The sequence below is a fragment of the Hemiscyllium ocellatum genome, chromosome 12 (genome assembly GCF_020745735.1).
Source record: "Hemiscyllium ocellatum isolate sHemOce1 chromosome 12, sHemOce1.pat.X.cur, whole genome shotgun sequence".
Classification (NCBI taxonomy): Eukaryota; Metazoa; Chordata; class Chondrichthyes; order Orectolobiformes; family Hemiscylliidae; genus Hemiscyllium; species Hemiscyllium ocellatum.
Window position 1 is genome coordinate 77816482 of NC_083412.1, and position 16417 is coordinate 77832898.

The following is a 16417-nucleotide window of genomic DNA, read 5'->3' on the forward strand; positions in this document are numbered from 1 at the left end:
CTGTTGAGTCCTGAAGGCTGTAAAGTGCCTAAGCAGATGAGGTGTTGTTACTCAAATTTGCATGGAGCTACACTGGGGCACTTTAGCAGTGTTTGGATGGAAATGTTAGTATTGGAACAAGGTGGTTTATTGTAATAGCAAGGACTTGAAAAGTTGGTGTCATTCCTATGGAGGTTTTCCATTGTGGTCATGCCATCTGCATTGGGTGTCTAAAGCTGTGGTGTTCTGTGGGTTTTGCAGCTTCAGCATACAATTTCTGAACTGCAGATGATGTAGAACATCTGGATAATCCAGTGAGAATTACCCGAATGGTTTATTCTTGGAGGCAGTCACATCCCTATGCCTGCAGGTCAGGCAGATATGGGGATCCAGCATCTTTTGATAGAAGAATCTCAACTATTGACTTCTATCATTAAGTACGAGGAATGTGCAGTCTGGGTCAACGAGCAAAATCACAAAGCCACTTTAGTGGAGGATGCCCGTCAAAACAAGACAGGGGGTGGGGCGGTGAATGTAAAGGAACGTGGTAGTGAAAGGGGGACAGTATAGTCAAAATGCTGTCCTCTGCAGCCCCAGACCCACATTCTGAAGGTTACGTCACTTACCTGAGAAAGAACATCTCACAACTGAAGACAAACCTTGGGGCAAAAGGATCTGGTGATTATGGTCCATTTATAAACCAATGACATGGATAGAACTGGGAGTGATGTTCCACCAAGACAATTTGAAGAGTTGGGGTCCAAGTTAAAATGAAGAACCTCAAAGTGATCATCTCAAGAATGTTGAGGCATTGGCACATAATTGGCAACAGTCAAACAGACGATGTATGGCTTTGTGGTGTGGGACGAAAGGTTTTCAATTCTTAGGCCACTGGCACCATGCGGAAACAGGGAACTGTTCCTGTTCTGAAGCAGGGTCATTGGACTTGAAACGTTAAATCTGCTTTCGGTGCACAGATGCTACTAGGTTTTTGCAGCAATTTTTTTTGTGAACTCTTCTTTGGGAATGGGCTCTACTTTTACCAAGGCTGGGATCAGTGTTCTTGAGAATCGTATGACTAAGTCTGTGAAGTAAATCATACTGTATTTTGGAGTCTGCTCACCCATATTGTGCTATTCTTTAGTTTCCAAGGTCACATCACTCCCATGATGCTCCAACTAGAGTTCACCCCACTTTATTCAAGCTTGCTTTAATAGTGCTCAGAAGGTACAGTTTTGAACCCATTGCTAATGTGCACAGTAAATGATTGACACATGAGACACTGGCTACAGGCAGCACAAAAGTTGATTTGCTATTTGTGTTTCTTTGAACGCAGCATAGGTTAATCCTACCTTGTGATTTCTGTCCAGTTTAAGCCCTAACTGTTTGAATTTTAATGTGTTGCTGCTTTAACTTGAAATTGTTATATTTGATTAGCCTATTTTAGAATGAATGATTAAATGGGGCTTTTGTGGTGCAGTGGCTGTGTCAGCCCCTGCCTGACCCTGGAGGCGGGGGTTCAAGTCCTACATGCTCCAGAAGATTAAGAAAATAACTGGGATGATTAAATGCCATTCTTTTGTTTGTGTTTTCCACAGGAAAACATCCTGTTTCTGCACTGATGGAAATTTGTAACAAGAGAAAATGGCCTCCACCTGATTTTCTGATGGTCCATGACAGTGGTCCTGATCATTGCAAACATTTTTTGTTTAAGGTGAGCAAATAGGATGTTTAAATTCTCACTTAAGTAAAACATGATTTGTTGAAGCTTTTCATCTGGCACTCATCAAGATATATTACAATACAGGTTCAAGGGGATCACCAACATTTTATATTGCATGGGCAAAGAATACATGGAGAGTGTACACTATTAATGCAGATTGACAGTTACCGCTAGGCTTTGTTTAAAGTTTAAATCAGGCAGTAGTAATTTGAGTGGTCAAGGCATTGTTAAATGACAAATGAACTGTCAACTGTTTTGTTGAATTGAAACAGGACATACATGTTTTATCTTCAAAGAACAAAGTCTTGTGCATTAATATGTAGCTTCCAGTATAGGCAAGCCCCACTAACAATTATAAATTGGTTGTTAGCAATTACAAACAGGATTATTATTTAGTAAATATTGTTAAATTGCCAAATCTAACGTTAGCCACAGCACTTTGCTGATGTTGGGCGATTGTGAACAGTCAATACCTTTTCCTGAACATTATTCTCCTCATGCAGTATAAAGGTTGGTATTCCCTGTACTTGAATTTGTGAAATGTGCTGATGATTGCAAGATGAAAAGATTTGATAAAATGTGCATTTTTTTCATCAATCCTAAAGCTGTAATGCTAAAATTTTGGGTTGGTAATTGAATGTCCTGAGAATCACAAAAGGTACGCCTTTTTATGTGGAGGATGACTGCCACACAACTTGAATAAGAAAATTACAGTAAGTTGAACTGCAACTATTTTCAAATAGATGTCATAGAGATGTGCAGCATGCAACAGACCCTTCGGTCCAACCTGTCCATGTTGACCAGATATCCCAACCCAATCTGGTCCCACCTGCCAGCACCCGGCCCATATTCCTCCAAACCCTTCCTATTCGTATACTCATCCAAATGCCTCTCAAATGGTGCAATTGTACTAGCCTCCACCACATCCTTTGGCAGCTCATTCAATACTTGTACCACCCTCTGCGTGAAAACGTTGCCGCTTAGGTCTCTTTTATATCTTTCCCCTCTCACCCGAAACCTATGCCCTCTAGTCCTGGACTTTGCCGATTTACCCTATTCATGCCCCTCATAATTTTGTAAACCTACATAAGGTCACCCCTCAGCCTCTGACGCTCCAGGGAAAACAGCCCCAGCCTAATCAGCCTCTCCCTATAGCTAAAATCCTCCAACCCTGGCAACATCCTTGTAAATATTTTCTGAACCCTTTCAAGTTTCACAACATCTTTCCGATAGGAAGGAGACCAGAATTGCATGCAATATTCCAACAGTGGCCTAACCAATGTCCTGTAAGCTGCAACATGACCTCCCAACTCCTGTACTCAGTACTCTGACCAATAAAGGAAAGCATACCAAATGCCTTCTTCACTATCCTATCTACCTGGGACTCCACTTTCAAGGAGCAATGAACCTGCACTCCAAGGTCTCTTTGTTCAGCAACACTCCCTAGTACCTTACTATTAAGTGTATAGGTCCTGCTAAGATTTGCTTTTCCAAAATGCAGCACTTGTATTTATCTGAATTAAACTCCATCTACCACTTCTCAGCCCATTGGCCCATCTGGTCAAGACCCTGTTGTAATCTGAGGTAACCCTCTTCGCTGTCCACTACATCTTCAATTTTGGGGTCATCTGCAAACTTGCTAACTGTACCTCTTATGCTAGCATCCAAATCATTTACGTAAATGCCAAAAAGTAGAGGACTCAGCACCGATCCTTGTGGCACTCCACTGGTCACAGGCCTCCAGTCTGAAAAACAACCCTCCAGCACCACCCTCTGTCTTCTACCTTTGAGCCAGTTCTGTATCCAAATGGCTAGTTGTCCCTGTATTCCATGAGATCCCCAACCTTGTCAAAACGCCTTACTGAAGTCCACATAGATCACATCTACTGCTCTACTCTCATCAATCCTCTTTGTTACTTCTTCAAAAAACTCAATCAAGTTTGTGAGACATGATTTCCCACGCCAAAGCCATGTAGACTATCCTTAATCAGTCCTTGCCTTTCCAAATACATGTACATCCTGTCCCTCAGGATTCCCTCCAACAACTTGCCCACCACCGAGGTCAGGCTCACTGGTCTATAGTTCCCTAGCTTGTCTTTACCGCCCTTCTTAAACAGTGGCACCACGTTAGCCAACCTCCAGTCTTCCAGCACCTCACTTGTGACTATCAATGATACAAATATCTCAGCAAGAGGCCAAGCCATCACTTTTCTAGCTTCCCACAGAGTTCTCGGGTACACTTGATCAGATCTTGGGGATTTATCCACCTTTACCCTTTCAAGACATCCAGCACTTCCTCCTCTGTGATTTAGACATTCTGCAAGATGTCACTATCTATTTCCCTATAGTCTATAAGTATTGATGCAAAATACTCATTTAGTATCTCCCCCATTTTCTGCAGCTCCACAGAAGGCCGATTTGCTGATCTTTGAGGGGCCCTGTTCTCTCCCTCGTTACCCTTTTGTTCTTAATGTATTTGTAAAAACCCTTTGGATTCTCCATAATTCTATTTGCCAAAGCTATCTCATGTTGTTGCATTAGAGCCAGTCTCAATGCCAGAAACTTGGCTGTTCGTGCTATGTTTCCCTGAGAATCCATCATCCCCAACATTTTCCAAAACAACATACCTGTTTGAAATGGGTATATCCACGAAAGGCTCCTGCACTAGATGTCTACCTCTCTTACCTTTCCTGGAATTAACCCATCTATGTGACTGTATCTGAGACTTTCCCCTCTTCTTATAACTGCCATCCATCACATACTGTTGCTGTTGCAAATTCCTCATTGCTTCTGTCTCTCCAACCGATTTGATCAGATTTGTGGCAGATATAATCTGCAGTAACCCTAAAATTCTCTTTAAAGTCCCACATCTGACAAGAAGTACATATCACTGTACTAAAGGCCATTTTTGCTTCTTCACAATCTATAGGTCCAGAATGTCCCAGGTTAAATTAATAGTTATGGCTTATATTTTAAGTTTAATCAAGAGACATATCTCCAAAAACATATAATCAAGAAAGAGCCCACTCTACCCACTACTGCAGATTCTGTCAGCCACACTTAAAACACTGATTAACTTATCTGATTCTGCGTAGTGAACTTTGCCCAAACAGGTTCCTCCAAGATTAGTTGTGAATTTCACTGTTTGTTAATTTTCCCAGATGCACTCCAATGTCCAGCAATACATGAATTCAAAACAGCAAAGGCAGTAACTGTGTAGGTTCTCTCTTCTGCACTGACCTCACCATGTGCTTCCTTTCTCCCTTTTCAAACTGCTGTTGTTTTGACTTTTTTTTCCCCCAAAGTTCCAAAACAATACAATAGCATATGAAACATTAATTGCTGGTCCTGGAATTCGAAAACTCCAGCACCTAAAATACCTCAAAAAAAGAGCAGCTGTTACAGCCAGAAATTTTTCCCATCCTCCATCATCCAGAATCTCGTTAGTTTCCCAAATTTAGGAGTGCAATAGAATAGAAACGAAATTTACATTTTCTTCATTCTAGTGCAGCGTAAGCTTTGTAAAACTATGTTAACTGAAGAACTCCAGACCTGTTAACAAGCTATAAATTATTTATGAAGCGAGTTCAGCCAGCTTGCTATGAAGCAAATTTAGATAATAAATCAGGAAGAGAAATGATTGAAAATTACTCTTCTAAAAGTTATGAATGCATTAACCGCCATATATCTAGAGGCTTGACTTCCACTGTACTGGATATTTCTGTATATCTCAACTACAAACTTTATACTCACAATACATACTTTTTGTCAGGTGAGCAATAGCCTAATTTGATTGATCAAGTGATCAAATTTGATCTTTGCAAAATCTGACTTCAATTTGGATCAAAAAGTTTAAAAATAAATCGAATTGCAATTATATCTACCTTAAAACGAATCTAATTTTTACTATATGTGTTTGTGACAGGTGATGATCAATGGCACAGAGTACAAACCCAGCCTACCTAGTCCTAACAAGAAGCATGCTAAGGCCTCAGCTGCCACCATTGCACTGCAGGCTATGGGGCTTGTTCCAAAGGATGGTGGTACTTCAGCCTCAGATAATGCTACATAAATTATCATTCAATATCTGCCATTAGGTTGTTCAATTGTGTAAATAAAAATGTTTTGTTAACTATTGTGCAATTTACTCTTTTTACAAAAGTGATTAATTCCTCTCCAAACTCAGCAATGCAAGATTATCCCATTGTACATTTGTAAGTACCCATCTTCAATAAAGCAATTTGTGGTTCTTTCAGTAGTAGCACTTTTATGTAAAATGGATGGCAATGTTTAGATTTTAAAAACTTTGCTAACTAGTCTGAACTTTTACAGGGATTCTCCTGAAGCACTTGTTCCTCTACTTCAAAAAAAAAGTGAAAGAATAGGCCAAAAAGCTAGAACACAGCTGAGCTATACCCGAACTATATTAACCTGCCCTGGTTAAGTAACTCATTCAAAAAAAAACTTTACATCTCAGTTTTGCAATTAAATTGATCTAGCCTCAGTTTATTGGGAGATTTGTCCCAAATTCAAATCATCTTTTCTGTGAAGTTTCTGTTGCTGGAGTGTCAAATTTACTGTCTGGATATGCACTGTGAATTAACTTTACAATTTTCTTGGTGAAAACATCTTTATTTTGGTCCTCATCACAGCAGGAAAGAATTGACATGTATACATATGGCAGCTAATCAACCTAGATTCATAAAGGAATCTGTGTCGTACAAATGCCCAAGGTATCTGAAGGTTAGTAGAACAGAAGAGCTAGTATCCAGAAAATAGTCAGCTATACTCACTTTGATATTTCATCTTAGTGGAGTACTTGTTTTGTTTGTTCTATTGGATTTAAGTACATAAAATTACTAACACTGCTGGAGCAGTATAGACACATTTGCTGCTGTTGACTCTCTAACTTTGAGAAAACGTCATGGGAGAATGTTCAAGTAACAATAAAATAGTTTTGATATATCAATTCAATCAGATTGCAAATGAACAGCGTAATAGTTTGTGTGGTAGATAAGTGAGTTTCAGCAAAAAAAACCCAACAAATTTCAGTAGTAAGTATAATCCTTTATAAACAATATACTTAGGCAATTATAAAGGCAATATCTCCAAAAGTGCGTTTAATATCTTTAATTTGAGCAAAACACCCAGTTTTCAATTAAAACCTAATTGTTCTTAAGTCCATGTTTTTCAAATAAGTAAAAACTAAGTAATTACAGCAAACGTTTTATTAACTGGCACTAGTGGGACAAGGAGTATACATTTGGTCAAAAGGTCCACATAAAAACAGTCATAGAAATTGCAGGAGATATACACACTTATTTTTTTATTTATAGCATAAATCATATTTAAGGCAAAGTTGCATTATTTAAAACTTTCTGGCAGGGAGCCTTCTCTCTCAGACGACTATACTCACACTGTGATAATACAGTAAGCTTGCAGTATTTCAAGTGTATAACTTGTGCCAGTTAAAAGTAAGTTTGCTGTACTAATGTCTGAAGTTTGCACTTGCTTTTTAGACATTTGTTTGCAAAATCACTGACTTCACAAAGCTGATATGTTTTCTACAAACTGAAATGTCTTTAGCTGCATCACTATTGTTCACTGGTTAGATCAAACAAGTCATTCTTGATCACAGTGACATGCATACAGGAAAGTGAACAGACTGCAAACATCTCCTTTACAGATAAAAGGAATGAGCAAAATGCCATATGACATTCAGATTTAGAAAGTTTAAAAATATGTGGTTCCTACAGCTTCTTTCCGGAAATGGTCAGAAGGGCAGCTAGTCTCCAATAGGACATGCATAAGCTTTTTGTGTGGTACCCTTGACTGTGCTGACGCATAACTGAAAAGCCAATTCGGCTATCAGGCTTATCCTTTGTTCAAATAATGTTTATACAACAACTGACAAGTTTGAACAGGTGAACAACCAGATGAACAATGGAGTGACTGACGTAGAAATTGCATTTCGTAAAGATGTCTATTATTTGACTAAACAGGTGTTTAAACAAAAAAGCTGAATGATTAAAATTAAAATTTTATCCTACTCAAAAAGGTGAATAAAACAACCCTCTGGAGAACCTCATGCAAACAGATGACAGATTATTGTGAAGCTAGACACTGATACGAAACTAAATTTTTACAATTCAATCACATCCATAATCAATCAAGTTGAAGTGAACTTGACAAGATTAATCAACAGTTGAATATTTAATACGAATGAATGTGAAAGCTATCTGCATTATAGTCCACTGTTAAAAACCTAACATTAAACAAAGGAAATCAAGATTCTGGATACCAGTTCATGATTTGATAATACAGATTTACTCAATTTAAAACAAAAATTAAATGCAATTTTGTTAAACAACCACTCTGCCTCTTAAAGACAGCAGTTGTCAAACTACTTAATAATGCCACACCTTTTCCAAAGGGCACAGATCTCATTTGCTGCCTTTCTAGTTAAAATCAGAGGTGGCAGTTCAGATATCTGTGTGAGGCGACCAATATTAAAAATATGAAATACATTTATTAAATGCATTAAAATAAACAATATCATAATGTAGCCAATTTAAATGTACAATACTACATTAAGAACAGGCCAAGGATATGGTCACTTTGTTGACCCCTCATTGCTTTAGTCAGCTTTCACACCTGAAACTCATTTGTACTTTAGCCTTGCAACTGTATGCTGCTCGACATGGAGAATAAAAGCATCTAGTGAAAGAACAATCACAGTTACCATTAAAATTGCTAGCACAGTTTACAGTTTCCAGGTATATGTGTACTCATTCATTTCAAGATGCTTCAAAGAGGATTTTCCAAATGTTGGCTTCTGCATGAGTTGATTCAATGTTTCAGGATGTAGACCGCTATTGCGTAATTCATCTGAAGATAGCTCCTGTGAAAATCAGAGGATCAGACTGCTTTATAACAGTAGAATGCAAATAGCAAAGTATTCAAATTATCATCTGCATGTTAAGCACAGAAAATTGTACTTTGTGCCTTTGGTAGGTGGCAAACAATTAGCACCAGGTAAATCAACTGAACTCTAATTGCTGAAAAGAGACATTATTATAACTGAAGCATTTTGTCTTGTCCTAATCAGAAGGTGCACAAAAATGAAAGGATGCTGATTAGTTAGCAAGACAGTACTAAATCTTCAAGGCATCATTGTGGCCAAAGTATAGGAGAGATATTTTTAAAAATGCAAGATTTGTCATATTGCATGCATTGGCATGGAATGAGTTGTTGTGTATGAATGTATGTCACTTTAGCTATTAGCACATTCAGGATTTTTCTGCAAGTACTGCCCAGTCACAATCAAATCTATCTCCCTCTCTGTCTGTGTATTTTCTAGTATAAAGGATAGTATTTGCATATCTGTGGCACCAGTTTGAGTTGAACAGTCAAAACTTCTAACATGACTCATTTACAATCACAAAGACATATCTTCATACGTGGAGATCTGCTTTACTGAAACAAGAAGGTTTGCGTTCAAATTTTGGACTTCTTTTGTACTAAAAAACATTACCTGGAAACTTGGGGAACTGGTAATTCCCTGTGCTTTCTCCAAGTAAATGCCTTGGCAATGAGAGTCAACTTACCAACCAATCAGTACCCTCCCCTGTATAACAGGTTGTAAGAGTTTTAAATTTGTCATTCTTGCATTTGTCTTGATAAATGCTAGATGAAAAGTTATAGGAACTTTTTTTTGGTAATATTCAAGTTTTGTATTACCAAGGGTTGGTATTAACAGATTGCAGATATTCCTAGAAATGACAGGAATCCAGGAAAATTAGTAAAAGCATCCTTGTACTAATTCCAGGCCTCGTGGAAATCATCTGTGACGTCCTTTTGATTAACAGCAATTCTGTGGCTGTTTTACCCAAGTATTTATTAAAGCCCTAAATCAGATACTAGGCCATTCAACTTGCTATTTGCTGGCCAAGGATAGAACTCTTATGTGTACTGCACCTTGCATGATTGGAATTTCTAGTCATTGTTAAAAATGTATAAAATGCAGCAGCCTATTTAAGGACCCACAAAGACAAATGAGATATTGATCAAAACTGTCCTGGAACTTGGCTGAGAAAGAGATGGAAAAATATTTTTCTTGAGGGATTGCAAATCACAAGACCAATAATTCATGTTATGTTTCTGGTGAGCTGAGTATTGAAATTAAAACTATTCATGTTAACTTGATGTTTTCTAGCATGTGGATATAACAGGAAAATGTTAATGTAGTAACACATTGCAATGCTTTCTTACCTCCCCATTAAACCCCACTGACTATCTCATCGTTTTTTTATTCCATTTTATTTTAAAAAGTTGACGTTTGTTTAGCTAAATGTTAGATCCCTTGAGATTGAGGACACATGTTTGAAATTTATGTCACAGTTGTACAGGATGTTAGAGAGGCCTCTTCTGGAGAACTGTGTGCAGTTTTGGCCACCCTATTATAGGAAGGAGAGAATTCAGAAACTATTTACCAGGATGTTGCCAAGAGTAGAGAATTTGAGATATAAAAATAGACTGAAAAGGCTGGACTTTCTTTACTGAAGCATGGGAAGTTGAGGTTATGAACCTCAATGAGGTCACCCATCATGAGGGACATAGATAAGGTGAATGACTAGGGTCTTTTGCCTAAGATGGGGGAGTTCAAAACTTGGCGTATTTTGAAGATGAGAGGATGAAGATTTAAACAGTACATGGGGTCAACATTTTTTTTTGTTTTACAGTGTGACTTGTGTGTGAAATGAACTGCTAGAGAAAGTGGTGGATGCAGGTACCATTACAACGTTTAAAAGGCATTTGGATAAGTTCATGAACAGGAAAGATTTGCAGGGATATGGGCTAAGCACAAGCAGGTTGGAATAGTTTAGGAACATTATCGGTGCGGTTGGACTGAAGGGTTGTTGCCATTCTGTAGATCTACAGTACCATTACAACCAATGAGAAGGAGCTGCTTAAACAAATATCTTTGCAATGGCTGTCCTACAACCATTGCATGGTAATAATGGAGTAAACAGCCATGAAAATGAATCCAACTACTGTAACAAGTTAGTCCTGTTCCTAAAGCAGCCAATTCATACTGTTTACTGTTGCCATCTTATAAATTTTGACACTAGGGAGAACTTTAATGCTGTTATCGTTTACATGCTTCCAAGAGGGTAAATGTTGGTTTAATGTCTCATCTGAGAGATAGTGCTCTTAACATGGCACTGAAGTATTTTAATGGAATATTAGTTTTCATTTTGATTTTCAAGTCTCTGGAGATGTTCCATAAAACTGATTTTCAAACTCTGAGAATGTCATAATTAGCAGATCAACCCAACACTACTCCCAACAGTTTTCATCACAGTGGACAGAGCTAGGTGCTATCACAGCATCGCAAAAGGGAAAAAATGTCTTTCAAAAGCTCCAGACTCTTTAAACATGAAAAATTACAATCCCTTACCTTGTTTTCTTGTTGCTCCATTTTAAGAGCAACATTAAAAACCGAAGTTGGCTCATGTGCAAGAAGGCTGGCTGTGAATCTTCCTTTCTGTGCCGACTTCAACATCAGTGTCAAAGAATGCAGTGAGTGAGGCATGATGGGACCAGTGATCTCAAGGCTGTGGGAGTCCATCATTCCAGAGTGATTTTGTGTCCTTACATTAATGCTTCGGGCCTAAAAAAAATTGAAAAATCACATTGTGTACCAACACATTTGTTTCTCTCCTGGTAAGCAGTACTGGTGTAATGGCAATATCAGTGGATTAGTAATCCAGAATCCCAAATAATGGTCTGGAAATCCCACTGCAGCAGACGGTGAAATTTTAATTCAATTAAAAGTTATTTGTTGTAAAGAATCTGCTTCACTAGTGCCCTTCAGGGAAGGTAAATTTGTTACCCTTACATGGTCTGGCCTACATGTGACTTCAGACTCACAGCAATATGATCGGCTCTCAACCGCTCAATGAAACGGTCCAGCAAATCATTGATCTGTATTTAATCGCTACAAAATCTAATAAATTCTCGCACGTGTCTGTTTGCCTTGTCCTAGGATGGATGTGTTGACCCAGTCAAAGTGATGTCCTTCCTCATCTGTATGTAAAGGTACTAGTGAGAGTGGGTCATGTCTTTTTGTGCCTAGTTTTCTGCCTGTTTGTCCAGTGTTGTTTTTGCAACAGTTCTTGCAAGGTATTCATATAGTATCTTTACATACAGTTGAGGAAAGACACCACTTCAACTGGGACAATACAGCCATCCTAGGTTAAGCCAAACAGAGACACGCGCAAGAATTCCTAGAAGCATGGCAACAAACACAGAATTGGATCTTATTTACCACCCCCTGTGAAAAAGAACAGGAAATGACACCACTAGCCCAAGGAAATCTAAACACAAAAGCAGGCCATACCACCAGTGCTTCATCTGGAGGCTCACAGAGGACATTACCCAATATGGTGATGAAACTGAACCTTTCAGCTCAGCGAGCAAACCTACATCCATACAAAGCCCCGTTTGATCCTGCAAAGTGTTCCTAATGAATATCCGAGTCTTTTTGTCCTACAAGCAACAGCCCAACATTGTTATTCTTACAAACGTTTCATTCAAATATCTGAATCCTGGGATAACTGAAAAGGAGGAACTTACATCACACCAGTGATGCTCCTTAACCAGCACAACTTAAAAGGGATTAATTACTTTAAGTTATTTGATGATTGCCACTACAAGTGTGTGTGTTTCAAGTTGCAAAAGTCAAAAAGAAGTGGTGAAGCAAGTTTCCTTTTTACTAGCTTCAATGTTTCTGCACAAACCAACTTGCTAGCAGATTTTGGGTACACCTTGGAATACAGCATCATTTCTAAACAAATGAATTGCAAAGCAGTATGTTCCTGAGAAAGGAAGCAACATTAGCAGGTATGGGTGTCATGGGAGCAATTCTTAACAGCAGTGAAGATCACTATGGGAGGCATTGGCTTATTTAAGGATATTTGCCGGAAAACAGACTTACTGTTCAAGCCTTTGAGCAAGTACAGCATTGCCACTGATCAAGATGATGACCATCTTGATAAGCTTATGAACCTAGCTCCCTCCAGGCTGAAGTTATTTGCAACACTTTTTTAGATTGCCAATCACTGTTGACAAAGGAGTGGTTGGGAATGGCAGTCACTAAAGCTCTCCAAGCAAACATTCTCCCCTGCCAGAGACAAGCAGCTAGAAGTGCACTATTTTGGTAAGATTGCAGGTTTTCCATTGTGTGGAAATTGCTTAGTGGATATTGCATGTCATTGCAAGCTACTTGTGCAACACAACACCCTGTCCTTTTTGGGAGGCAATCCAATTTAGCCACAGTACCTCATTCCATCCTATGCTTCCACATTAATTAAAAGGATGTAATATTTTATACAAATTGTATTAAGCCAAAAGTTCTCATGAAGACCAAATTATGTTTCACCAACAGTTGAATAAAACATTCCCTACTTCCAAAAGAAACACCAACCATATGCCTCAATTAGATAGTTTAAGATCTAGATATGCCAGTTGAAGACCAGAGCAAACCAATCTCAAACTGGTTTATCTAGCAGCTATAGCAGGCAAATCTTCTGTTTCTTCAGTACTTCTTTCACATGATTGGATAAGTCAGAAATCTAAGGTCAATCATAGGAACATGATTTATTCTAAGAATGACTATGGAAAGGACAACAGGGGCTGCATTTTGAATTAAAAATAGTAAATTTTAAGGTAGCTGTTGATGCTGTGATTGGAGATAAAACAAAAATCACTTCATACACTCAAAAGTGATTAATCTGAAGCACATTTTAACTGATGCACAGAACACCACCTTGCAGCTAACATCTCCTCTGCAAGATCTCAGGCACCACTCCTCCCTGACACTCAGGAATCATGATGGGTACCTTTTATCTTAAATAAAACAAAGAACCATGGATGCTAAAAATCTGAAACAGAAGCAGACGTTGTTGGAGACTGAAAACATCTGTGGAGCAAAAGTAAACACTTTAGATCCAGTCATCATTCTTCAGAACACCATTTTATCTTAGCTTCCTGAAAATGATTGGCAAAGTAGTAACAGCAGCAAGGATTTAAAAGAAAACAGAAATCATGCAAGTTCCAAAGTAATACATGCTCTGTAGTTCATGCTCATTTATAGAATAATCACGAATGTTTAGCATAGACTTCTAACAGTAACTTGTATTAGGTATGGAGGGAATATTATATACGAATCTTCGAGTTTTTTTTTATAAAAGTGCCAAATAAAAAATGAAAGTACACAGCATTGAAGGGAACGTAGCTGCATGGGAAGAGAGGCTGTCTAGTTCACACAGCAAAACAAAACAGTAAAAGGTTTTATTCTCACATTGGCAGGATATAAGTAGCGGCATAGCACCCAATTTTGATAAACAATTTGGACATAAAAATGAGGGGACAGTATTGAAGATACCCAGGAGAAAGGTTTTTTGTGTGAACTGGGCTGCACAAAAAAAACATGAAATGAGGCAAAATGCAGATAAAATAACCAAAATCATCAAATGAAATATACAATATACCATGATAGGCACAGTTCCCTTCATTAAAGAAAATAATTCTACACACTTGAATCTTACCTTTAATGTTTGCATGGTGGCTCCTCTGAATGCAACAGGTGCTAAGAGAGTTGGTGGAAGCCCTGCCTGGGGCCCTGATCCAGCTACAATACTCTTGTTGTTTATCAGGAAGTTTAGCAAAGTGAAAGTATGAAGGCCTTTCACCAGTACAGCTGATTCGGGCTTATGGTCCATTCGCACAACATTGTGTTCCTTACGACTTCATTAAGCATTAACCATCAAGGAAAACTCAACTAAAATGGAATAACAAAATGCTGGATTTCATTTCAGTGGGGACTTGTAAATTCCTGCACAAGTTACAAGATAACACTTTTTAAAAGGAGGTAGGATCTTTATTTCTCCATAAGTGAACTATGAAATCAATGTTGGAAATATTCTGCATGCTTGGAGACAGAACAGTCTGTATTTGGTCTTCACAATATACAGACTATTAGACAGTCAGCGGCAAATATTATGAACTAAATAGAAAGTAGCAAAATGGAACACTATTTGGACTCTTGGTCATGAGAATGGAAGAGTAAAATGACTAGTGTTGCAACTCATGCACTTGCATGGAAAAGGTGCTGTGTGAAGAGGTGCTGGGGTTAACGGAGTAGACCAGGTATTGTGAACGGAAGAGTGACTTCGGTCACTGATAGTGAAGATTATAGAAGACCCAACCACCTGCCTTTCTCAATCACTCATCCTTACCATCAGTTTGGATTAGAGTGATGCTGGAAAAGCACAGCAGGTCAGGCAGCATCCAAGGAGCAGGAAAGTCGACGTTTCGGGCAAAAGCCCTTCTTCGGGAAGGGAGGCAGCGAGCCTGCAGGGTGGAGAGAAAAATGGGAGTGGGCCGTTTTTACCATCCTTACCATCACCCAAGCTTGGTTAATTTATTATTTTCCCACATTCCTTCACCTTCTTATCCTTTTCTCTCTCCCTTTATGGTATTCTCAGAATGTTGTTTTTAAAAACAGCTTTCCTTTTCACCTTTAAGCAGGTGGGCAAGGGGCCAGACGCAGCTAGGCGGTAAGGTGGTAGAAGGCGAATGGCATTTCATGGATATGGGCTTAGCACAAGTTGGGGGAAAGTAAGGTCTGGTCAGGATGATCAGCAGATGGTTCATGTGGGGGAGGATTGAAATTCATTAGTTACCAATGAGTTGAAATAGCTTTTGATTCCTCAAATTTTCCTGGATAACTGTTAAACTAAACATCTTAGAATCATCTTAAGTCTCCAATTTGAAGTTTCCAAATGCAGGTTAATTGCCCAGAAGTTTCAAACTTTCTAGCCAATTACTGTAGTCAGCTGCTTTATTCCTTCTGCAGCGATCCTGACAACTCTACACTGCCACACAATCATCTTCCTATCAGGTGATCAGGGCATAAAGTCTGCCAAGCAGCACATTTCATTAATAAACTCGAAGGGTCACTGGCCACATATAGCTCAGAAATCAATGTAAAAAGTAACAAGCGGTTTACAGCATTATATCAAATCAATTTGTGATCAACTGACTAAAAGATATTAAACTTGCAAGATTAACAAACAAATATTAGACTATTCATATGCTTACAAAGACTATTTGTTGTTTTCTTCTTTGTGGAAAACCGCCTGGCATGTGCAATTCAAAGATGGACAAACCAGTTTGATTAATTACTGCTCCAACATCTTGGTGGTAAGTTCACAGAAGGTTCAGTTGGCTCGGTCCTGGGATGAGGAGTTTATATTAATGAGGAAAGGATGAGTCTATACTCATTGGAGTTTAGAAGAATGAGATGAGTTTATTGAAGTTTAAGAGATTCCAGGAGGGTGTGACCTGGTAAGTGCTGAGAGGATGTTCTCGTAGGAAATCTAGAGGTACAGGTTAAACAAGTCTCTCACAGAAGACAGGAATGAGAAGCAATCTCTTCTATTGTGTTGTTAATGTTTGAAATTCTCTTCCCCAGCAAGCAGTGGAGCCTTAGTCATTAATTATAGAAAATGCTGAATGAAATATATTTTTAACTGGCAAGTAAACCAAAGGTTATGCAAGGAGAGTTAGGAGTGGGGGAAGGGGTGGTGGTGAATGGAGCAGAAAAGAGGCTGAATGTCCTTTTCCTGCTTGCATTTCTTATTTATGCAT

The 16417-nt window shown here is 38.6% G+C and overlaps 2 protein-coding genes across 3 annotated transcripts in view; one reads left to right on the top strand and one right to left on the bottom strand.

Moving 5' to 3' along the window:
* LOC132820847 (protein SON-like) overlaps positions 1–5889 on the top strand; it is a 45228-nt gene extending 39339 nt beyond the window's left edge. Inside the window, exons 11-12 of the mRNA XM_060833195.1 lie at positions 1578–1693; positions 5628–5889. Coding sequence (XP_060689178.1) covers positions 1578–1693; positions 5628–5774 — 263 coding nt within the window. The 3' untranslated portion in view covers positions 5775–5889. The remainder of the gene's footprint in view (positions 1–1577; positions 1694–5627) is intronic.
* An 865-nt stretch (positions 5890–6754) lies between these two features.
* Positions 6755–16417, bottom strand: part of LOC132821151 (protein downstream neighbor of son homolog) — a 35113-nt gene continuing 25450 nt past the window's right edge. For both annotated transcript variants that reach the window (XM_060833747.1, XM_060833746.1), the window contains exons 8-10: positions 14314–14512; positions 11163–11375; positions 6755–8603 (exon numbers count right to left, since the gene is read on the bottom strand). In XM_060833747.1, coding sequence (XP_060689730.1) covers positions 8466–8603; positions 11163–11375; positions 14314–14512 — 550 coding nt within the window. In that variant the 3' untranslated portion in view covers positions 6755–8465. The remainder of the gene's footprint in view (positions 8604–11162; positions 11376–14313; positions 14513–16417) is intronic.